General features: G+C 36.2%; 1 protein-coding gene across 1 annotated transcript in view; it reads right to left on the bottom strand.

The window, feature by feature from the left end:
• Nucleotides 1-26,280, bottom strand: part of LOC110100400 (phosphoinositide phosphatase SAC7) — a 74,544-nt gene that overhangs the window by 10,240 nt on the left and 38,024 nt on the right. The window contains exons 15-17 of the mRNA XM_020827890.2: nucleotides 18,881-18,980; nucleotides 11,333-11,441; nucleotides 11,131-11,203 (exon numbers count right to left, since the gene is read on the bottom strand). Of these exons, the coding sequence (XP_020683549.1) occupies nucleotides 11,131-11,203; nucleotides 11,333-11,441; nucleotides 18,881-18,980 (282 nt within the window). The remainder of the gene's footprint in view (nucleotides 1-11,130; nucleotides 11,204-11,332; nucleotides 11,442-18,880; nucleotides 18,981-26,280) is intronic.

The raw sequence follows: 26,280 nt of genomic DNA, 5'->3' as shown, positions 1-26,280 counted from the left end.
TTCGCGGGTCTCAAAATGAAAAAATAGGGCGGCAAAAGCTTAAAAGTTCAAATGAATAGCGTTATCGGGTCGGGTCGCTAACTCTGACAAGACATAAAGCGTTAATATTAAATTAAAAAAACGACTGACAGATGGCGCATTTTTATTGGCGATCGAACGGAGAGATGGCTTCGGTCACCTGACCCAATAATTTGCCCGAATGCACAGGCCACACGAAAGGAGCCGTCCGCTCTGTCTCACTCTTAATCCGGAAGAAACGCACGCAAGCGAGAGACAATCCTCCGCTCCTCTTGGGCTGAACTCATGCAGAAAGAAGAAACCGCTTGAATAGTGTTTCTTATGGAAGAAACGAGTGCAGCCCTCGACGGAGAAATTATTCTGTGCGGAATCCGGAATCCGGTGCTGTGTTTGGATGCTTAACTGAAAGTTAAAATCACACGATATTTATTTGACTTGAATATTGATTTAGTATTTATTATGTATTCATTATATAAAATGTGCATATTGATTGAGTATTTTATTGTATATTTATTGCTTATTTATTAAGTATTTGTTGCATATATGTTACGAATTTTCTGTTTAATTACTGCTTATTTGTTGCGGATTTCTCTTCGTCTGCAGTAAGTCCGAAAAGACAAACGGGTCGGGTAAAAAGTCAAATGAATATTCTAACTTTCCACGTAAGCACGCCACGCGTAATGATTTTACTGGCATCCGAACACAGCTCTATAACCGGATTCCGCACAGAATAATTTCTCCCTGGATAGACACTTGAGCACTTGCCACTCTGTCTCGGTCGAAGCCGCCCAAATCTGCTTGACAACGGCACATGTTTGAAGGTTGGAGGCAATCGTCACCGTTGATTGCAATTACTTAGATTTGGAAGAAGACTTGAGCTCCAATCTATGTTGCACGGATACTCCTATTTACGAGGCGTGCTGTATCGGACACGTGTCGGATCGGCACGGATACGGCTTTGCCGTATCCCATTAAAATACTTTTTAAATTTGACTGGACACCCGTATCGGATACGCGTGTCCTATTAAAAAGAACACGGAGCCGCAATTTACCCTATTCTTTTCGGCTTTCCACCGTTTCCGCTCAATATCCATATTCATTTATGCGGCTGAAACATTTCAAAGAGATAGGTTTTTCGTTTCCACACAAGTGTTCATCTTCTTCATTATAGTTGAAGGAGCGGCTCGATGACGCGAGCATAGAAGCAAACAGGATCATCCTTTGTCGACAAAGAGGCTTGACGACGCGAGCATTAAAATCGATAGGATCATCCTTCGTCGACGGAGCGGCTCGACAACGCGAATAGTGAAGGTGACATGAGCAGTGAAGGTTTGTTTTCTTCGTCGTTCTTCGTTTTCTTAATCATAGGTTCGGTATCGAAACTCGGTATCGCTTGGTACCGAACGGTACTGGAACTCAGTATTGCTCGGTACTGCTCGATATCGAGCGATACTGGAACTCGGTACCGCTCGGTATTGGAACTCAGTACTGCTCGGTACTATAACTCGGTATTGCTCGGTACTACTCAGTACCGAGCGGTATTGGAACTCAGTACTGGTCGATATTGGAACTCGGTACTACTCGGTATTGGAACTTAGTATCGCTCGGTATTGGAACTCAGTATCGCTCGGTATTGCTCGGTACCGCTCGGTATTGCTCAGTATAGAGGGGTACGAATGGTACCAAGCGGCACCGAGAAGCTAAAACACGCTTTGTATCTACCTCATTATCCTACAGGTCGAACCCCGCCAGGGGGCAGCGCCCCCTTGGACCCCCGGCAGAGTCGCAACATATCTACACTTCGACTTAAATTTTTTCATGTTTCAAATTCATATGTTTTAATTTGTATAAATCCTTTGTAGGATAATGAGCTCTAGTGGAGTAGGAATTGGTTCTGATGATGGTCCATCAGAAATCAATATTGAAGATAACAAACCTCTATGGAGTTATATTACAAAAATAGGTAAAACATCAGAAGGAGGAGACAATATTGCATTCAAATGCAATTTTTGTAATGCAACATACAAAGGATCATATTATAGAGTGAAAGCTCATTTGTTGAAGATTAGTGGTCATGGAATTAAAGTTTGCCCAAAGATAAGCTCATCACAAATGACTGAATTATATATGGACATGAGAGGAAGACACTTCATGAAGACTCAAGCATTTGGGATGTTATTTATGCTATTCTAGAAGATAGGTGGAGCAAAAGTAATACACCTTTACATTGCTTGGCTCACTCACTAAATCCCTTATTCAAGTTTCATCCTCATCCTGTTGTGAAAGAAATTAGAGCACACACTCATTCATCCAATCAATGAAGAGAAATAAAATTACTCCACAACGGGCTGAAGATTTAGTTTATGTGCATACAAACCTTCGGCTTCTCTCAAGGAAACCTCCAACTTATATGGAAGGAGACAACAGGATGTGGGATGTTGCTGGAGATGGATTTGAATCTCTTGAGGATATGGGAATATTAGAAATTGCTAATCTTTCACTTGATGAGCCTGAATTAGAAGCTATGATATTTATTGAAGATGATATAGAAACTCAAAGACAAACCACTGAAGAAGCTAATCCTACCATTCCTTCTATTGAATAGTTGAAATTTCATGTGTTGGACAATTTATCTTCTTGTTTTTGTTGATGTACTAGACATTTAAATGTTTAATGCTTACTTTTATTTAAATTTTTTTGTCATTTCAAATATTACACTTTGATTATTTTCTTAATTTTATGTATTATTTATATATTATAATGCTGTATCCGCGCCGTATCCGTATCCTGTATTTTTAAGAATTGGCGTGTCCCGTATCCGTATCGTGTCGTATCCGTATCGCCGTATCCGTATCGGTGCAACATAGGCTCCAATTGAGTCAATTAGGCTTAAATTGAGTTCAAATCAAGTCGATTATAATTGATTTGAGTTTAATTTGCTTTGATCGAATTAATTTTATGTAATCGACTCAAATAAATTCGACTTGATTTAATTTTTGTTCGATTAAACCCGATTTGAAGCCGACAGGGCTCAATTGAATTGATCAAGCTGGATAGAGTTGAACTAGGTTCAAATCAGTTCGATCCTGGACATAAAAAGGTGTCAACAACTGGCAACTTCAATATTGAAAATGAGCCTCAAAAAGAAAATTCTTATCCAAAATATTAAAAAAACATGCTAAAATATTGCACTTAAAATTTCAAAAGAGAAGTAATAACAAATACAATTCACAGCAGCTATTTCCTTCCTCTTTTGGCCATCTGAGAATTAAATTGTAGACAGGTAACTATTCTACAAGAAGATTATTTCGAAACATCATCGAACAAGCTTTGTTGCTCAAAAAGATATTCTTAGATGACCTCATTACAAACAACAAGATAAACTACTATTCAGATAACAGACTTGGGAAAATGGACTAGTATAAAAAATGGTTAGAAAAGGTACTATTACTCTCTCAAAAGATCAGACACTTAACTTTGTACTATTTCTTAAGTGTTTGGTCTAAATTATAACTTGATATCAATCAACAAACTCAACAACAACAAGTTTTTATCTCACAACGTGATCGACTACATGAATCTTTTTTCTCCATTATATTCTATTAGGAGTTAAATTCTCATTTAAATCTAATAAAAAAGACTATTTTTAATACTTTCTAATCAAGCCTTTTTAGGTTTATCTTTATATTTCTTAACAGTCAAGATATGACACATCTACTCTCCTAACAGGATAATTAATTAGAAGGTCGGCCTTTTAGATGACCAAACCTAAGATGGCTTTCTCTAATCTTATCTACCACTGGAGTTACTACAACCTTTTCACGTATATCCTTGTTACGCATTCTATCTCTAAGTGGAGGGTTGAGTTAAATAGTTGAAAGCCAGCATAAAATTTATCAAACAATCATAAAATAAATCCTTTAACGCATCAATCAACAAACTCAATTAAGATAAAAATTGTGTTGTTAATTTCTCATCTAATCTTCATCACTTTTAAAACTTGAACTCGAGGAATGTGTTTAGGATTCTACCTTCAAAAAAAACAATGCCTTAAGGTACAAGCTAAAATAATTGGTTATGTATCCACCAAAAAATCCACTTCAAATTACCAACAAAGAGAGATGTGTCTAGGATTTTACCTTCAAAAGAATAATTACTCAAGGCATGCGCTCAAACAACAAATAGTGCATCCACCAAAAATCCCACTTCAAATTTCAATCACACTTCTCATAATGATAGTGATATTTGGCTTTGGCACCATCTTCTAGGACACATGAACTTTACTTACCTAAAAGAAAATCCCTTTATACTCACAAACAATAATTCAAATCTTTTAGTTTAAAATTTTTCATCTAATAAACACTCAAGTTCCTATCATAATCAAACCTACAAATCTTCCCTACCATTAACTTAAGTCCATAATGATGCGTGGGACCATATAAAATAAGAAATATCTTTGGAGCTAGATAATTTATTTCTTTCATCGGTGATCATACCCAGCATATTTGGGTATTGTAAATAAAAGTAAAATTCAATGTGAGGTAAATTTTTAAATATTTCAAAACAATTATAAATACTCAAACTCAATGCAAAATTAAAATCCTAAAAATTAATATGGCCAAAGAATACTTTTAATTGGTCTTAAAAAATTTCTCTTAAGTTGAGGAAATATCCACCAAAGCTCATGTGTGAACACCCCTCAATAAAATGAGATTATTGAAAGGAAAAATAGTCATCTTTTAGAGGTGGATCAACCACTAATATTCTGCACAAATATTCCTGAGTATCATCGAGGAGAAATAGTACAACTACATATCTCATTAATTAAATGCCCTCAAGTATATTTAACTTTCAAGCCCTTATTCAAATCCTTTTATATTCATTTCCCTAAACCAAAGCCATGTCTTCTATTTTTCAGAAATCTTTGATTGTTCAATATTTGTTCACATTCCTTCTCAACGCACAAATGAGATCCTAAATCTATCAAGGGTATATTTAATCACCCACAATCATCGCTCATTAAACCCATAAACAAGGAACATTTCTCATTACTCCACATTCAACTTAGTGAAGCCTCACCATAATTGTAAACTGTCTCATCACTTGAATAATACATTCAACCTATTAAAACCTCACAAGTGGTGAAAACAATCCATAAATGATATTGATTTGCACTTCCTATTGCAATATGGGTAAGGTCAGGAACCAAATATCCAATCTACGATTTCATGACTTATAAATACTTTTTATCCAAATTTTATGCTTTTTTTTTTCCACTCTATTTAATAACATACAAATTCCAAATAATGTTCACAGAGCTTTCAAAAACCACATTGCAATTGAAATAAATCCAAGCATTAGAGAAAAATAGTACGTCGGAAGTTTCAGAACTTTCATAAGGAAAAAATTGATTAGTCGTAACTAGATCTGTATAGCCACATATAAATGATATGGGAATATGGATAAATTTAAAATATAATTAGCTGCAAAATGTTACAACCAATCATATGGCATTGAAAATAAGAAAACACTACTTTCCAAACTCAATAAATTTGAGTTTTGCTCTTTTTTGACAAAAAAATTTAGACTAGCCTCTAGATCAACTTAATATTAAGATTAATTTTCTAAATGGAAACGTAGAGAAGTAATTATAAATTGAAATCCCACCTAGATTGAAAAGTTAAAGAAACATAAATAATGTATATAGACTAAAAAAGCTCTATATATCCTCAAATAATTTTTACGTTTCTAATTTGACAAATTCTCTAAATATGTTGGAAATTATTGGTATACTCAATATCAAGCTGATCATGCTCTCTTTATAAAGCGCTCACCAAAAATAAAAAAAGAAAAGATGTTGATCATGTATGTAGAAATTATAGTGGCAGGTGACTTAGAGGAAGAGAAAATTAGATTCAAAGAATTTCTGGCAAGAGAATTTGAAGTCAAAGACTTGGGAAACCTAAAAATATTTCTTAGTATGGAAGTGACATAATCAAACCTACTTATTATTATTTTCTGAAAGAATTATATTTTTGATCAACTTCAAGAAATAAGAATGCTCAGATTAAGCAAAAAAACTCCAATGGATACAACCAAAAATTGGGGTCACCACTAACGGCATGCTCGTTAATAAAGGTAGGTATCAACGGGTTGGGAGCAAATTCATCAACCTCTCTTGCATCTATCATAATATTCGGCTAATAGTACTTGATATTTGAAAAAAGAATGTGGTTAAAAATATTTTAAGAACTAAATTATTGATTCAAAGAACATTGTAAAAATCAAGCCATAATTAGTGGACAATAGTTTTCCATCTACAACAACCTGACAGCTCATGGAAAACATAATACAATTTCTATTATATAATTAATTATAGATTTCAAAATTAAACATTAATTCTCAATTTATTTCTTTCCTTGATAGTTGTTTATACTTATGTATAGCTTCTTATCTTAGAATGCAACAACAACAACAACATCAAGCCTTTGTCCCACTACATGTGGTCGGCTATATGAATCCTTTTCGCCATTTTGTCCTGTTAAAAGTCAAATTCTAAGTTAAATCTAATAAAGAAAGATCATTTCTAATATTTTCTAACCAAGCCTTCTTAGGTCTACCTCTAGCTTTCTTAACATATTTCAAATCTTATACCTCAACTTTCCTAACAGGGTCATCGGAAGGCCTCCGTTTAATGTGGCCAAACCATCTAAAACGACTCTCTCTAATCTTATCTTCCACTAGAGCTACTCCAACCTTTTCACGTATATGCTCATTTCGTATCCTATCTTTAAGGGTAAAGCCACTCATCCACCTAAGCATCCACATCTCTGCAACACTTAACTTAGTATTATGCCTTCTCTTTTAATGGCCAGCATTCGACACCATAAAGCATTGCAGGTCTCACCACCATCTTATAGAATTTTACCTTAAGTTTGAAGGAGACTTTTCTATAGCACAATAAGCCCGAAGCATTCCTCCACTTCAATCATCCAACTTGAATTCTGCTGATAATATCCACATCTATTTCACCATCACTCTGAATAATAGATCCAAGATATCTAAAATGTACTCTTATTTATGACTTGATCGCCCAAAGTCACAATCCTCTCACTAGGTCTATTGCTACTAAAATTACACTACATATATTTAGTTTTAGATCTACTCAAGCGAAAACCTTTAGACTCTAAGGTTGACCTCCATAATTCAAGTTTACCTTCAACTCCCTCTCTAGTCTTATCGACAAGAATAACATCATCAGCAAAAAGCATATACCAGGGTACATTCTCTTGCAAATATCTAGTGAGAACATCCATGACTAAAGAAAAAAGATATGGACTTAAGGCTGACCCTTGATGTAATCCAACCGAAATAGGAAAATACTTGGTCAAACCACCTTGTGTTTGAACACAAGTAATTGCTCCTGCATACATATCTTTAATGATTTGAATAAAAGCGTTATTAACTCCTTTCTTTTCAAGAATTCTCCATAGGACTTCTCTTGGAACTTTATCATTTGCTTTCTCCAAATCAATAAATATCATATGTAGATCCTCCTTATTATCTCTATATTTCTCCATTAAGCCTCTTAATAAATGTATGGCTTCCATAGTAAACATACCCGACATGAATTCAAATTGATTTTGAGAAACATTAGTATCACACCGCAACCTACGCTCCAAAACTATCTCCCATAATTTTAAAGAATGACAAATTAACTTAATTCCTCTATAATTCGCGCACTCATGTGCATCACCTTTATTCTTAAAAATAGGAATCAACATACTCAATCTCCACTGATCTGACATCTTTTTAGTCTTCAAAACAGTATTAAAAAGTTTAGTAAGCCAAGAAATTCCTTCATCTCCTAAGCATTTCCACATCTCTTTTGGAATATCATCAAGTCCAACAGCTTTTCCAGTTTCCACACATCATTTTCTTTAAAGCCTCTCTAACTACAATTTTACTAATACGCCGATAAAAACAAAAATCTTTATTTTCATTTAGGGTACTAAAGTCACTAAAGTAAATCGTATTTTCACAATTTTCATCAAAAAGTTTAGCAAAATATCTTATCCATCTTTGTTGAATATCATCTTCTAAGAAAAATACTTTTTGATCTTCATCCTTAATACACTTCACTTGAAATAAATCCTTAATACACTTCATTTGAGCTTCTTATCTTAAAATAAATAAATAATGGTGGGGGCAAGAAATATAGGGGAGCCTATACTCCTCGCCCGCACAAGTGATTATTCCTCTACTGACGACCCACTAAATCACGAAAGATGCGACTAAGATGAGGAAGAACAAACTCTTACATTTCAAATTAAACTAAAAAAAGAAATTTTAAAAAAACATTACAAACGACGACGGATTACAACTTTTGACTCGAAATCAAAGACACCCTAAAGATGCTTTACTTAGAGACGAAAGATATAGATGAAGTGGCACTTGCGGAGAGACGAAAGAGGTTAGAAGCCGAGACGAAAGGTTGGAAAGAGCTTGCAAGATTTCCGGAGGGGATGAGAAAGAAGACGGACAAAGCTCGCAAACTTTTCCAATGAAACCCGCAGGTTTACATTTCCAAAAATCACATATCATTCAACTTTTTTAAAACATTACAAATCCCCCATATATATAGGTATGAAAGGGAATATCAAAAGACATATAACATTAATTTGCACAAGAACCTAAGCACCATGAGCACGGAAAACAGCCCAAGCCCAGGAACCGAAGCAGCAGCCGCGGGAGACAAGGAGGCCGCACGGAACCAAGGAGCCACAGCTGCGGGAATCATCCCAGGCGCGGAAAACCAGCAGCCGGCCGGAATCCCAATGGGCAAAGGCACAAAAAACAAAACCCATGTTGGAATCCAAAGAGCCACCGAATGGGAAAATGAAACATCTTGGAATTCCAAAAGCCGCTTTGGAATTCCAAGAGACTAACATAATTAAAAACATATAATAATAAAAACTATAACATTTAATAAAATATAAATATGAACTAAAATGTTAGCTGATAATGAGCTAACCCTTAGTTCAATAAATGAACTAAAGACCAGCTCATAAATGAGCTAAAATTTCAGCTCAATTTGATTGAGCTTGTAAACTCGGGGGAAACCAAAATTGATTTATTTTGGACATGAGTCGACCCCCCCCTGTCTACATCAGATTCTCCCCTTCTTGAAGAACTCATCTCCCAATGAGTTAGCTTTGGTTTCTCTTGAGGAGGTGCATACTGTTCATCCAGCTCTTTGAGTTTCTCAACAAATTTCTTCAAAATTTCTTCCTTTTCCTTCTCGAATTGCCTTTGCAGAAATCTCTTCCACTTTTTGAATTTTTGATCACATAGAAACATGTGATACTGAAGCTTGTACAGTCGATCTTGAAGCGGATCCGTTGAATCACCATCTGTAGGAATCCATCTGTCCAACGGAAGTGGGACATCAGGATTGTCATGATTGATCTCCTCCATGAATGAAGCCATTTTTTGTTATTTTCCATTTTTTAAATTGACTCAAAAAAGACTCAAAAAACATAACCTAAACTTAGATTCACAATAAGACTCACGAGAATCACAACAACTGTTATGATTCACTAAGATTTTTCTTGACAAACAAAACTTGACAAACTAAAACAAAACTTGACAGACTCAGACTTAACAGCTCAATTTGAAACCAAACCCTAGGACTTCCTAACTTGTTATGATACCAAATTAGTGGGGGCAAGAAATATAGGGGAGCCTATACCCCTCGCCCGCACGAATGATAGTACTGAACGACGACCCACTAAATCACGAAAGATGCGACTAAGATGAGGAAGAACAAACTCTTACATTTCAAATTAAACTAAAAAGAAGAAATTTTTAAAAAACATTACAAATGACGACGGATTATAACTTTTGACTCAAAATCAAAGACAACCTAAAGATGCTTTACTTATAGATGAAAGATACAGATGGAGTGGCACTTGCGGAGAGACGAACTCCTTATTCTCTCTATATTTCTCCATTAAGCCTCTTAATAAATGTATGGCTTCCATAGTAGACATACCCGGCATGAATTCAAATTGATTTTGAGAAACATTAGTATCACACCGCAACCTACGCTCCAAAACTCGTTCCAATAGTTTTAAAGTATGACACATTAACTTAATTCATCTATAATTCGCGCACTCCTATACATCACCTTTATTCTTAAAAATAGGAATCAACATACTCAATTTCCACTGATCTGACATCTTTTTAGTCTTCAAAACAGTATTAACAAGTTTAGTAAGCCAAGAAATTCCTTCATCTCCTAAGCATTTCCACATCTCTTTTAGAATATCATTAAGTCCAACAGCTTTTCCACACATCATTTTCTTTAAAGCCTCTCTAACTTCGGTTTTACTAATACGCGGATAAAAACAAAAATCTTTATTTTTATTTAGGGTGCTAAAGTCACTAAAATAAATCGTATTTTCACTATTTTCATCAAAAAGTTTAGCAAAATATCTTATCCATCTTTGTTGAATATCATCTTCTAAGAAAAGTACTTTTTGATCTTCATCCTTAATACACTTCACTTGAGCTTCTTATCTTAGAATAAAGAAATAAAATTTAAACGCACAATCTCCCACTTTCTGTTCCCCCCTCTTCTCATTCTAATCTTACAAAAAAGCCTAGAACTCAAAGCCCTACATCATTATAGGAATGAAAATGGGAAGGACCCACATCATGTAATATCAAATCTCAATGAGCTATAGAGTGAAATAGAGAGTTTGTTGAGCAACAGATAATGAATCACAAAAATTTGAGAATAATAACCAACCACAGAATATGTGGTCAAATTGACCCGAAGTAAGATCCATTATTACCAAAACAATTGATAGATTAACTAACAAAAAGAATGATGAATTTGTCAAAGGAATACAGACAACTTATGCTAGAAGTATTATTAATAAAGGAATGACAAGGATTGCCAATCAAGTATCAGATTCTTAAAAGGTCTTCACCAACGAGTTAAGGATGCCATTGCATAAATCAAGATTGGAGAAAACAATGCTCATAGCTTCTAAAACACTAGTGTTTTTATCATTGAACTAATGATAATTGTTTCTAAGAATGTACCTGACAAAGTCTCCTTTCAAAGCAGAAGTTCCAGAGTACTGGATGCTGATGTCATCTCCATGATTAGCCCACACTAGTGAATCAACATGAAGAAAAGAAAAAAAATATAGATAAAGAAAATAGCTGACATCTAATGACAAAGTTCGAACAACTGAATTAATCAGTTCTAATTAAACAAATTCAACAAGAAAAAAATACTTACTTTTCTTAAAGCATGTATCAATAACAGAATAAGCACTGAGAGCATCAGCATCACCAAATATTCCAATTTGTTTAAGCTGGCTTTCTAACATCTTCCCACCAATCATGCTCTAGAGATCACAAATAACAATTTTTCTTAGCAATAATATATCAACATGGCTTAACAATAATATATCAGCACGGTGAATTCTTCAACAAATAGGAGCAATATCTAGTTCCAATAAGTATAAAAGCATGATTTTAGCCATTATAACAACATTCTAATAACTAAATAAAGAACATTGATTGTCAATGACACACTCAGTTCGTAAAAAACACATGGAAGAATCTCAAGAGTATACACCCATGATCCATTGAAAGATCTATGCTGCAACTCATTATAGCTATCTCCGCCATATTATCCCTAGCTCACAAAGAGACCATCAATCAAAACCATAGGGTCATTGAGAATGTGTCAAACAACCATAGAAAACAAAAGATACTCTCATTTTGGCTGCATCGACCAATAAAACAAACCACTTTTCACGACATATCTATCCTCCACTTAGGCCAGCTTCTTTTTTCCTCTTTCAACCATAGATCTTAACGTTTGATCATCTCCTGCCACTCCATTTCTAATACTATCTACACAGCTTTGCAGCCAACAGATTTTCTTTTCATTTGGATAACGCATTTAAAAATAAGCCTCTATCTTATTTCAATCCCTCTTTCTCAATCGTCAGCCTTTAGAAATCACCATGCCAAGCTCTCTCCACCATCAGTCCTGCAAATTGGTTCAGACCAATCTAAATTTCCCTGAACTAGGAGTGAGCGTATTTTTTCTAATAAAGGAAATGAAATTTTATTACCATTACAACAACAACATCAAACCTTAATCCCACTATATGGGAATGAAATTTTACTACCAATCAATGAAAATGTTATGGGACCACCCACTCATAAAAAACTGCCAACATAAAAAAACAAAAAAATAGAATATACTCGATCATGTTTAACTCAAAAGTAGAGCGAGAAATATCCACCCAAGAGGAGAGAAGCAAACTCATATTTAGACATCTACTTGAGTCCAGCATGCCAAAATCATCAGTATAGTTATCACGTCTAGCTTATAATTTAACAAACCTGGGAGGATGAAGAAAGATATTTTCCAATTTGTGACTCTAAGAGATAACACAAGCCGAAACTTCTTATCCACTAAACGTAGTAAACTTCTATTATAATCTTCCAACAAGTAGCATTGGGGAACATAGTTGTTAACTTCAAAGGGAGAAGAGAAAGGAGTAATTGAAGGCCCCTCAATGAGCTGATATATTGCTTTCCCTGTTTCCCATACATGACTCTTGATGTATCAGCCTAGAGAGGAAGGAACAGGGAGGATATTGATATCAAATAAATCAACAGTAGTAAGAGAATGTGCTAACTCATGAAGAATTTGGATAAGTATCCAAGCATGAGAACATTCTGGGGGGTGGGCAAGGCTGTGGGAGCATCTCTTAATAAGTAGGTAGGGCCATTTGATCATTACTATTTATACTAGCCACAAACAATATGAGTAAAACACTCAAATTCCATTGTTTTCCAGTAGCCAAATGAAAAGGCGTCTAAACCTAACTCCCGAACCAATAGGGCAAAAATGTCTGTCTCAACAAGAACATAACACGGGCCACAAACGGATGTGAGACTCAAGCAATAGTGTAGATTGATTAATATAGTAGACACAAAGATGAATGAAAAAAATCAAATTGGATTAATAGATAGCTTCTTAGAAGCATCAACCTATGGAGTCTACTTCAGCATACACATTAATGGCTCATTGAAATAACATGAATGCCAAGTGAAAAATCTAGAATAATTTGCCAAAAATTATTTGAAAAGTATGTGACAACTGTTAACCCCTGTGCGTATCTCGTGATTGATTGGAGAAAGAAAGATGAGAATGAATGATGTGATACGTTCAAGAATTGCACATGAATTTCATTAAGAATCACAAAGTTTACCAACGTAAGATTAAGCTTTTGTAAGTTAAGATTCAAGCAATTTTCAGTTAACGAAATGTTATGATAAGCGGTTACAACTAGTGTTTAGGCACAATTAATGATGGATCTCAAAAGTTACACAATAAAGCAAATGCGGAAAATAATAGAATCCCACGGCTAATGTTTAGAAAGTTCACAACGAGTACCTTGCTCACTCACACTCAAGTCGGGTTTAGCGGGAGAAGGCCTTTAGCAAACTCAACGATGCCACGAAGATGGTGGTCACACAAATGACCTTTAGCCACGGAGAGGTTGACGGTGACGAGGAGGGCGTGAATGCTTGACTTTCGAGACTCCAATTAGATTTTGAAAATCGTCGGTCGAAGATTCTTGCAAGGATCGGGACGACTCTCTCCAAATATTCTTCCACGGTGGTTTCGCCTTCAAATCCTACGTCGAAGCACGGAGATCGTAGGATGTTAATGCTTCCGTCGGCGTTGAAGACTAATCCCCACTCAAACTCCGGATCCGCCATTCAACATTGAGGTGACGGTTGAAGGACGACGTATTCTCCCCTTGATTCCAAGTACTACGAACAACAAAAATCAACCGAGAAGGGAAGAGGAAGGAACGGCCAAGGTGGGGAGAGGGGGAGCGGCGGGATTGGGAAGAGAAACACTAGGTTAGATGAGAGGGAGAGGGGATTTACTTAATTCTGAAATTAACTTCAGATTTAAGTAAATTTGGAGGGAATTTCTATTTGAAATCAATTAGGTTTCAAATATAAAGAGGCATTAAAGGGATAATCAATGGTGAAACTCCTATAGGGTCGGCAGCATGATGAGGAGGAGAAGAGGAAAATTAGGGAGGGGATATGTTCTTTCCAATTGGATCGATGCCACCTAGGATGAAAATTAATAAATTCACATGTCATGGGATTTGGATTGAATCAATAATGAAACTTTCTATTAGACCGGTTCACTGGACCGGTCCAGCCGGTCCAAGCGGGATTGGTTCACAGGAAAAATCGCAAAACAGGCGGAGATTCCGCCAGAACGAGCGGCCCGACAGCTCATATAGGGCGTTTTAGGAAGGATTTTTGGGGGGTTTCAGAGAGAAATTTGAATGTAGGGACTGTTTAGGGAATTCATTTTGATTTGTATGCATTAAATAGATGTTTTTCCTAGGGTTTGGGCATCTTGAATTTGGCTGAAATTTGAGATCTCTTAGATTTAGGTTTTCTTTGGGCTCTAGCGGCGTCTAGAGATTTGGGAGAGATCGATCCTCCTCTCGAATTGAGGATCAATTGTATCTTTGTTGTTTTCTTCTTCTACTAGTAAAATACAAGTTTTTCCTACGAATTTCTCTCAGTTTTTCCGCTGTTTTTACTGTTTTCCTGCTCCGGACAGTAGTATTTCGTAGAGTTTTGCTGTAAAGGTGAATAGGAAATACTTGATTTCAAGTGTTTCCTATCACTTTCCTTTTTAGAGAAATCAAAAATGGAAAGTTTTGAATTTCAAAATTCTGAAATTCAAAACTTGTAACTCCTTTCTTTAATGCTAGGCAACAATCAAGGGGTCATTATGATGATTGAATTCATCATCATAGCTTGGGCAAAAGGAGACCGGCAGGTTGACACCACAGGAGGTGGGCTGGACAAAAGGTGGCCGGCGGGATCTGGGTGGGCCGGGGGTTGATTTGAGTTGGTGGCCGAACGGGAGGGAGGGGAGATCGACGGTCTGGGAGGAATTGGGAGGGGTCGGCTGCAGAAAATGGGAGAAGGGGAAGGCCGGGTTCGGTGAGGGTTGGGTAGGGAGGAAGGCAACTAACGATCCAATACAACGAAAACCAAGAGCTCACCGTGGTGGGCTGTTGGGAATTGCGGGTGGAGCCTCTCCTAGGTCTCCTCTCTCTTTTCTCTCAAGCTCTCAAGCAAGAAGACAAAAAAAAATTCAAAAATTTCATTAATCATTCATCAATCATAATACAACATGAAATGACCTATATATAGGTCCCAACACAAAAGAAAATACAATGACTCTATTGCCCTCGGGGCTACAATCATGACTCGGCTCATACTAAGGGTACAATAGGAAATTCTAAGAAATAAAAGAAAATGCATTAAAGAAATACATAAATAACTAGAAATATAAACTCTGAATCATGGTCGTCGATATGCGTTGTCTCCGGCGATACACATGTCTGAACCTTTGGTCGATGTCCACATCAATGAAGGATAACTAATGTGATTCCACATGAATCATATTCAAAATGCCTTGACTGCAATCAAAGTCATTCGAACATAGCTCATTCACCAAGCGGATTGCGCTAACGCTTTCAAAACATTGAAATCATCAAAGAAAGCATCACTCGCGATCAATTCAATCTCTGCCAAAATGTCGATCAATGGTTGTGACATTGAACATGAGTCATTTAAAGGTCACCCACTAATGTTATAAAAAAAAAAGAAATTAAAGGAATAAACTGAAAACAAAATAAAAATGAGAAAATTAGAAAAATATATTAACATTGAACTAAAAACACAAACACAACATCTCGGCCACAAAAAATTTATTTGAACACATAAAACTATGAGGCAAACGAGAACTTCAATGGTGAAATGAATAAGCTAATCCACCTATCTATAGCGAGGAATATTGATGGCCTCTGAGTACTAAACCAAAGCTGATTCATAAAAGCATGACATAGATCTCTTATGCATTTTAGTCAAGTCTTCCTACGTTAACACATCAAATTTTATATCATTTATATCCCATGAGATATACTTGCTCCATTACACGAAACTGACAATAATTATTTAATTAAACTCTCTTAAGTGGCAGTCTAGAACGAAATAGATAATTTAATAATAGTCCTAATCTAGACTGAATTGTAAAGCCAATTTGAACAGTTTAACTCGCATAGTTGAATTTTCCCTATCCTCTATGAGTACATATTTTCCTTACATTTCCAGGATTGTAAGCCCTAAAGCATCTAGATCGATTAAGCAAAAATATCTATCTAAGAATCTTTGTTTCTTTCCTTGATTTGAGATTAAAAGATTCATCTGAACGATGCAATTCATGATTGTTGACTAAGCGCCTCAAGGTTAGATTGAGTAGAATACCTTCACAGATAAGTGATTCTCAAGTTAATGACCTTGGATGAGATATGATGCGAACATCCAACGGTGGACGTTACTCAATGGAAGAGACGAAGATTAACGACCGATATCACTCCTTTTTTTTATCTTAGTTTATTAATTGTATTTTGATTTAATTTTGCATTTCTTGTTTTTACCCTTATTTAAGAGTCTTGTCTTATGTAAGCCTAAGGCACAAAGTTGTCTTTTCAATTTCTTTTGTTTTGAGGCCTATATATATAGAGGTCTTTGCTCTTATAGAGATCAATGATGAATTATTAATAAAAAAAGGTTTGCACTTGTGTTCTTTGGAGAGAACTTGGGTGAGATTTCTATGGGAGGGAATCAGAGCTTCCACCAGCCGCAGGATGGGTCTGGGCTCATGGCTTGAAGTCCCTTGGAGAAGGGCAACATATTACCCATCAGCTGCATGATATGTCCGGACTCACGGTTGTATCTTTCTTTCTCTAAATCTTTTTCTCCTCCTCCCTTAACCGCCGTCCAAAATTCCCCACTTGCCACCGACCGATTCTCCCACAAACCCCTCAAAAGCCACAAGCCTCCTCCACTTTATTCATATCAACTGCTGACCATAAACCCCTCCACCTTCATAGCCGGCCGACCACCTCACCCCTAGCCTCTTCGCTCCTTCATTCCCCTTCGTTTTCCTAAATTAGGTTGAAAATAATTTGTAAAGAATTTTGAATTCAAATTCAATTAGTTTGGAATTCAAAACCTTTCCTAAATGACAAGATCTATTTTTGATAAGTTCTTCAAATCAAATTCCAATCCATTTGGAATTGTATTTGATTAAATGTCTTGCTAATTTACATGTAAGTGCTTGCCTAGTCGTAGTTAACAACTAAGATTTCCGAGAGCTTAAATTGGGAACAATCTTTAATTTGCAAATTAACATACTTGGATAATCTTTTGTTAAAATTCTAAATGCAAGTCCTGGATTAACTTCATATTACATCACTCTCCATAAACTCCTAAGCTCCTATTAATGTCGCCAGCCCCTCCCCCCTTAGTTATTTAATTCCTTAATTGGATATCCAATTATGGGATTTAATTAACCACCCCATTTTTCTCGTTTAATTTTAATTTCAATTTTCAAATTTTCCCCTCACCCCCTCCGTTCTACATCAAGATATCAATGAAATTCTAATTAGGTTATGTCTATCTTTCTCCTAATTTCTCATGTAAACTTATTACCTCATTTAAGCTTATTCATTTCTTTGATGATATAATTATCATTTCGTAGGATTTTCTATGTGGATAGGTTGTCCTCCCCTTGGATACAGTGATTCAACATTTATCTCATGGCCTAACTCTCACCTTGAAGCATGATGTTGTCCTCCTAAATTATGATTTTTTTTAGTGATAATCCTTTGAAAAAACCGATTGAATAAATTTCGAGCTCCAATTTAATTCTTCTTATTGAGAGTATTCTTCAGTATCGGCCATAATGTAATTAACCTTAAGGACAAAATTCCAATGGGAGAATGAGAGATTTTTTAGAGAAATGCTCCAACTAAACCTAAATAAACAGACAAGAAGAACAACAATAAGCCTTTATCCCACTATGTGAGGACTAAATTAAAAAATAGGATAGATGAAAATATTCAAATTTCAGTCTCTTTGTCTAATGAACCGAACTTAGGTTCACAATTGTTTCTCCAATAGCATCTACACTGTCAAGTGATTCCACTCTGGATACTTCTCCAACCGCAGTCACGATCGCTCTACAACAATCTTTGCATTGTCCAGCTCCAAGGCAGAGCACTTCACGGGAAGCAAAAGATCCTGAACCAAGCGATTCCTTGCCTTCAGCAAGACTGGCTCCAGTAGTTCTCCAAAAGAAGAAGAGCAGCTTACACCTTGCCATCAAAGAAAGACTTTCATGTTGCTCATGGTTCTTAAAGGGAACCTGTTAACCAATCAACCAGAAAAGCCTGACATGAATGTCAGTTTAGTTGTCCACCTTCTTCAACTTTATGGATCTTAAATGTGTACTAAGGCGGATTGGATAAAACTCGAACTCCTAGCACCTATTTTTATCTCTAGTCATTTCTGAACTAGCGAAAAATGCAATACAAAATGTGCCTGTTGCAATAGCTACAAGCCTAGTTTTTATTAACCTCTTCATCACCCTTACTTTGCAGTTGATCAAATTCCAAACTCACCTATTAGGAGAACACTATATACGAATAACATGTAATCATACCTTTACTGCAATATCAAATGCATGAACATCCATCTAACATATAAAGACAAAAATTTATTACTGTAACAACAGTACTTTACCTGATCAATGCTCCTTATTTGTCCAAATACTTAAATGAGTGAAGAAAAGTTACATCAATGTGAGCAATTAGGAGAAAATAAAATAATATGTGCATTAATTTAACACAAAAGCACGCAATAATACCTGTGTAACATTTGTCCGGTCCAAACAATCAATGCAATTTGTTCTTACAACACCAGATTGCTCCTGGACCTTCTCACCGTCAACATCTAAGAGAAAGTAGCTGCATTGTTGCATAATGAAGTAAAGACATAGTTATTGCCTACAAGTATAACCGATAGTAAGAAAAACGGATCTATGCAGAATCATGAGCAAACAAAATCAAATTTTCAAAATTTGGCCAGTTAAAATGGGAATTCACACAACAAAAAACTGCACCATTATACATTTATCATGTTAAACATGCAGGTCGATTTGCTCGAACACAAGTTGAGTGCCAGTACAATTACGTAAAATATCATATTTATTGTGCTTCACAATTGATCACTCCCACATTAGCCTAATACACCGTACATATCTTGTCACCTGTACTTTTGTGTGTGTGCAGCCTATTTATTTAATTGTGCATAGGGGTTAATTATGAAGAATTTTGAAGGAAATTCTAATGTTTTCCATTGCAGAGTACAAGCCCTACTGGTGTGCCACATATATTAAGATTTATATGGTTCACCTTATGAATTAGATTAGGGCCCCAGCCAACTCCACCACTCACATGCAAAAGATCAGGCAATGACCATGTATTTTGATGGTATTTATGCCAAATTCTTTGTTTTTTGTAGAATTTAGTGTCCTGGAATGATTTTGTATCAACTGAAAAATAGGGGGTCACGCACTTCAAGACAATCCTAAAAAGGTTGGGGAATTAAACATGGTTCCTAAAATTAGCTAAATTTTTATGAAACTTCAAAAAATCTTTTTACATTTTTCTTTGAATTTTCCTTTTTCTTCTTGTTTCCTAATATTTCTTTTTTTATATATTTATGAAGCGGGGGTTTTAAAATATTTTTAACCAATAATCTTTTTAAGTTTTAGGAATAATTCTTAATTTTTTTGCATTTTTGAAATTTGTGCACAGAAAATACCATATGACTGCTCTGTACTTCTTAGTCAAGCTCACATGAGATAACAAAGAGTCATTCGTGAGCAATGCGAACAAATATTTGAATAAGAAGACAGGTGTGCACATCTTTCAAAGAGGGCAGGTTTTTAAATTATGTTTGCATCTAGCAAATGAATCGATCCGGGCTGAGTCGACATGAAAATATACGTAAACTGGAGAACCATTTAGCCTTTCTTACTTCACGTTTCCTGGAAAGTTAATGACAATTTGATTTAGGAAAATTAAAGGGCTTCTGAACATTCCTTTATGTATTTATTGTTTTCAAAGACCTCTTTCAGATAGTTTGGAATCCCAAGTGCAAAATCGAATACCATCCATGTTGCTCATAGCTAGGGGTGTCAACCTTTGACACTGACACGACCAGAAACCCGACCTGGACCTGACCTTGAAAAATCCGGATTTGGGTCAACCCGTTTGCAAAACGGGCCGGTTCCGGGTTCGGATTTCTGACCCGTTTGAAAAGCGGATCGGGTTCAGGTTGACCCAACAACCTGCAGGTCAACCCGATTTGACACGTTTCGTCATCCCGCACATAAGGTCGTGTCCGCGCTACTGTCAGGTCGCGTTCGCGTCAGTTCATGACATCGCCTCCGCGTGAGGTGGAGTCTGCCATGCATGTCACAGGCCGCATCCGCGTCACAAGCCGTCGTTGCCCGTCGGTCCAGGAATCCCGCATCCAGCCCGCACAACCGCGCTTCAGTTGCCGTTGTCGCACTCGCTGCTCCGCACTCGGCGGACCCACACCGCTCCACCTCCGCAGCCTCGACCCTCGATCACTCAACGGAAGACGACTCCGCGGACCCGCTCTGCTCCGCAGGAACAGGCACGCAGCCTTCGGCCCTCCGATTCGCTCGACTCCGTAGATGTTCGTGGGTCAGGTCGTGTCAACCCGGTAACCAGCACGAGTTGGGTCTGGGTTGACAAACCTGGCCCATTTGCAAAACCAAGTTGGGTTAGTGTCAACCCGTTTACAGCCGGGTCAAGTCGAGTTCGACCTAAACACGACCCTTTGACACGAATTGATACCCTTACTCATAGTATTAGTTAGATAATTTATTGGCGCAGGATCATTCCAACTTCATTCTAGAATGATATGTTTGATTTTTATTAATACTAGTATTGACAGCATTATTAATTATCATACTTATTTCTAGTACTAAGTGATACACTATGATGCACCGACACGGACATGGCGACATGGACACGACACGACACGGACACGGGACACAACAATTTTTAAAAATATAGGACACGGGTGCGACGTGGACACGGCATAATAATTTTTTAATATAATATATAGAAATTAAGGTGACATTATAGTAAAAATGACAAGCAATAATAAATCAATTTCATGATAACTTATTTAGCTTATAACATAAAGATATTTAGTACAAAATGTCTAATACAACCACAAAAATATAAGCAAAAAATCATTTAGAACAACATAAAGGTCCAACTACTCAATAGAGGGAATGTTAGAAATAGATTCAGATGTTGGTCTTTGGCCTTCAATATCATCATCATTGAATATCATTGCTTCCAACTCTAGTTCATCTAGTGAAAGATTTGCAACCTCCAATAATCCCATATCATCAGGGCACTCGAACCCATCTCCAGCAACATCCCACATCTCGGATGGAGGTGATTGGGGCTGTTTGGCTTACTCTTTTGAACTATATATATATATATATATGGGTTGTTTAGGAGTAGAAAAGAGAGATTATGGAGTAATTTTTGGAATCTAAAAACCTGAGGGTTTTTCCTTGGATAGCTTGGGAGCTTTATCCACTTCTTCTTCTCCTATCTAAGACTTCGTCCCGAGCTTCTTATCTACTTCTTCTCTCCGCAAGTGACCACCCAATTTGTATATTTCTTCTCGATGAGTGAAAAGTTTTTTAGGTGCTTTATGTTTGTCATGAGAGTTGTATGGTGTTGAAATGTTTTATTTTTAAGCTTCTTTAGGTGTCATATGTATTTTCTTAATATTTTGAAAGGAAGATGCTTAGTTTATATTCAATATTAGTGTTCCTTTAATTTTGATTACATCAATTTTGGTATCACAGATTAGGGTTTTGTTGGGTCTTCTTTTCTTTTTTTAGTCTTTAAAAAAATGGAAAATAAAAAACAGCCAAGTGATCTTGAAGTCCCAATTCCAACGAGCCGATGAATCCCGCCGCAAGGAAGTTCTACATATCCGATATAGAACGAGTTGTATAAAATTCAATATCAAATATGCTTGTGCACGGAAAAATACGAGAAGAAAAAGAGACTTCTGCAAGACCAATTCTAGCAAGAAAGAGAAATTATCCTGAAGAAATATGCTGCTTTGATTCATGATCTGGATGTGGCACCTTTGTCTTGTCAGAAACGTACTCAAGCATCCTTATCAAGAGATGAGCCCTTTTCAAACGGGGAAGAATTTGATGTAGGCAGGGGGCAATTGACATGCCTTGCTTTTGGGTTGATTTGGTTCCTTGTTTAGGCTTGGTTGTCTCAGGTTTAGCTGCCCCATTAGCAAGCTGTTATTTTCTTCTACTAAAATCAGCTCATTATTAGGTAATAAATGCCTTCCCAGGTTCATCCCCTCTCCCCCCTCTCTGTTGGCCTTTCGATTTCTCCGCTGGCTCCTGTCCTGAGACTGGTTCCTATCTCGTGGCTGGCTGTTGCTGTTTCACGTGGTTGCCCATTCATGTCCCCCGTGTGGTCCCTTCGGCTGCTGATCCAGCCATTGCCTGTTGGTCTTTTGGCTCCCCTTTTAGGTTGGTTCGGCTGGAGGTGATTGGGGTTGTTTGGCTTCCTCTTTTCAACTATATATATGAGTTGTTTTGCAGTAGAAAAGAGATATTATGGAGTGATTTTTGGAATCTAAAAACCTGAGTGTTTTTCCTTTGATAGCTTGCGAGCTTTATCCACTTCTTCTTCTCCTATCTAAGACTTCGTCTCGGGCTTCTTATCTACTTTTTCTCTCCGCAAGTGACCACCCCATTTGTATCTTTCTTCTCGATGAATGAAAATGTTCTTTAGGAGTTTTATGTTTGTCATGAGAGGTGTATGGCGTTGAAATGTTTTTTTAAGCTTCTTTAGGTGTCAATGTGTCATATGTATTTTTTTAATATTTTTAAAAGAAGACGCTTAGTTTCTATGCAATCTTAGTGTTCCTTTAATTTTGATTGCATCAAAATTACACTCCATCTATTCCATTTTAGATCTACTCAAGCGAAAAACTTTACCTCCATAATTCAAGTTTACCTTCAACTCCCTATCTAGTCTTATCAACAAGAAGAATATCATCAACAAAAAGCATACACCAAGGTACATCCTCTTGCAAATGTCTAGTGAGAACATCCATGACTAGAGTAAAAAGATATGGGCTTAAGGCTGATCCTTGATGTAACCCAACCAAAATAGGGAAATACTTAGTCAAACCACCTTGTGTTTGAACACAAGTAATAGCTCCTGCATACATATCTTTAATGATTTGAATATAAGCATTATTAGCTCCTTTCTTTTCAAGAACTCTCCATAGCACTTTTCTTGGAACTTTATCATATGCTTTTTCTAAATCAATAACTATCATATGTAGATCCTCCTTATTTTCTCTATATTTCTCCATCAAAATTCTTAATAAATATATGGCTTCCATAGTCGACCTACCCGGCATGAATCCAAATTGATTTTGAGAAACATTAGTATCACGATTCACGCCGCAACCTATGCTCCATAACTCGCTCCCATAGTTTTGAAGTATGACACAATAACTTAATTCATCTATAATTCGCACAATCTTGTGCATCACCTTTATTCTTAAAAATAGGAATTAATGCCATCATTCTCCATTCATATGGCATCTTTTTAGTCTTCAAAACAGTATTAAAAAGTTTAGTAAACCAAGAAATTCATTCATCTCCTAAATATTTCCACACCTCTATTGGAATATTATAAGGTCCAACAGCTTTTCCACCCTTCATTTTCTTTAAAGTCTCTCTAACTTCGGTTTTACTAATACATCGATTAGGCGTGTCAATTCGGGTCAACGGGTCAGGTTCGGGTCGAACCCGTAACTATTCGGGTCAACCCGAACTCGACCCGTTTTTAAAAACGGGTCAGGTTTCCGGACCCGAACCCGACCTGATTCGAGTCCGAGTCAACCCGACCCGACACGAATGACCCAGGGTTGACCCAAAATTGCTAGTTTTCGGGTCAAAAATCAGGTTACTATTTGATTTTCGGGTCAAAACGGGTCAATCTCGGGTTTTCGGGTCAAATAAGAGTTTTCGTGTCAATTTAGAGTCAATTTCGGGTTGCTGGGTCAACCCGAACCCGACCCAATTTTTAAAACGGGTTGATTTGTTGAACCCGAACCCGACCCGTTTCGGGTTTGGGTTGACCCGAACCCGGATTTTTCCGGGTCGGGTTCGGGTCGTGTCAAAAATTGACACCCCTAACATCGATAAAAACAAAAAATTTTATTTTCATTTAGGGTGCTAAGGTCAGTACAGTCAATCTTATTTTCACAATCTTCATTAAAAAATTTAGCAAAATATCGCATCCACCTTTGTTGAATATCTTCTAAGAAAAATATTTTTTAATCTCCATCCTTAATACACTTAACTTGAACTAAATCCTTACTATTATCTATTTGTTTGACTAACTTATACATATATCTTTCTCCCTCCTTAGTATATAATCTATTATATAAATCAATAAAAGCTAAGGTAATTATATCGCATAGTGTTTTCTTAAATTATTTACGAGTCTCTTTAAATTTTTCTCACTTATCAGAGTTTTTAAAATTAAACCAATTTTTATAACAAATCTTCTTGTTTCTAAACTTTTCTTGCACATTTGGATTCCACCACCAACTATTTTTACTATTAAGAGTTTTTTCCTTTAATACTTCAAGTACATCTTTTACAATATTCTTAATATCACTAGCCACTTTTTCCCACATAATATTAGCATCCTCATGCACAAACAAAATCTTAAGATCTAAAATCTTACTCTCAAAAATATTTTTTTTAATATTTTTTAAATGCCCCCATTTAATCGTAGAATATTATTTTACTTTATTTTTTTATTTTCTGTCTCTTTATCTTAAAATCCAAAATTAATAATCGATGTTGGGTACATAATTTTTTACTCGGAATAACTTCACAATGTTTGCAATCTAAACGATCTAATTTTCTTATAAGAAATAGTCAATCTAAGTTGTACTATATCAATTTTTATAAGTGATGCAATGCTCATTCCTTTTCTTAAATAAGGTATTAGCAATTAAAAAAATCATAAGCTAATCAAAAATCTAATATGGACTTGCCACTTTCATTTATCATTCCAAATTTATGGCCACCATGAATGCTTTTAAAATCATCTAACTCTCTACCAACATGTCCATTTAAATCTCATCCAATAAAAACTCTTTCTTCAAGAGGTATCTTTTGTATTAATTCTTCCAAGTCATTCCAAAAATTTAATTTAAAACTCATATTCAAACTTACTTGAGAAACATAATCACTAATAATATTAACAATCTTAGCATCAACAACAATATTTAAAGTTATAATTCTATCTCCAATTCTATTAATTTTTATAATATTATCTTTCAAACTCTTATCTATAATAACACCTACACCATTTTTAATATGACTCATACCCGAATACCAAAGTTTAAAATCTAAACTATCAATTTCCTTAGCCTTCTCTCCAACCCATTTAATTTTCTGAATGCAAAAAATATTTAACTTCATATGAATCATAATATCTACTAACTTGTAAGTTATGTAATTTGCTTTCGTAGGAAACTAGATCCATATTTAAGTAAATAATCCACACAAAATGCATCTCTAAGCAGAATTAGCTGTTAAAGAATGAAATTATTTGATGACCATGGCAATGATGGGGGCAGAGGGTAAACCTACAATGAGCATAAAAACATGCCTTTTCCACTACCTACTAACACTAAAATATATTATTTAGAGGCTATTTGATTTGAAGTAACACATGTGTAAAGTGTTTTAAATGTAGGAGTTTTGAGAATATCGGTGTTTAGTATGAAGTAAAAAAATGTAGTGTAAAATTTTGGTGCATTTGGAATTCACCATAATTTTGATGTATTTGAAATTCCTCAGATTTGGACGAGTTTCAAATACACCATAAATTCATCGCCATTTGCGCCGCCCCCCACTAGCATTGTCCATCTCTGGTCATCGTCGCAGGCTACCACCACCATCATCAGCCACCGGCCACTTCCACCATCGGCTAATACCGTCATCAGCCACTTCACACCTCTGACGTCGTCAATCACCACTGCTGCCACTACAGGCCATCGACGCCCACCACTGTCGAGCTTCACTAGCCGCCGCCATCGTCGGTGACCTGCCACCTCTCACTACCTGCCACCACT

Source organism: Dendrobium catenatum, unplaced genomic scaffold, assembly GCF_001605985.2.
Source record: "Dendrobium catenatum unplaced genomic scaffold, ASM160598v2 fragScaff_scaffold_1220, whole genome shotgun sequence".
Lineage (NCBI taxonomy): Eukaryota > Viridiplantae > Streptophyta > Magnoliopsida > Asparagales > Orchidaceae > Dendrobium > Dendrobium catenatum.
This window is presented reverse-complemented; position numbering and strand designations above follow the sequence as displayed.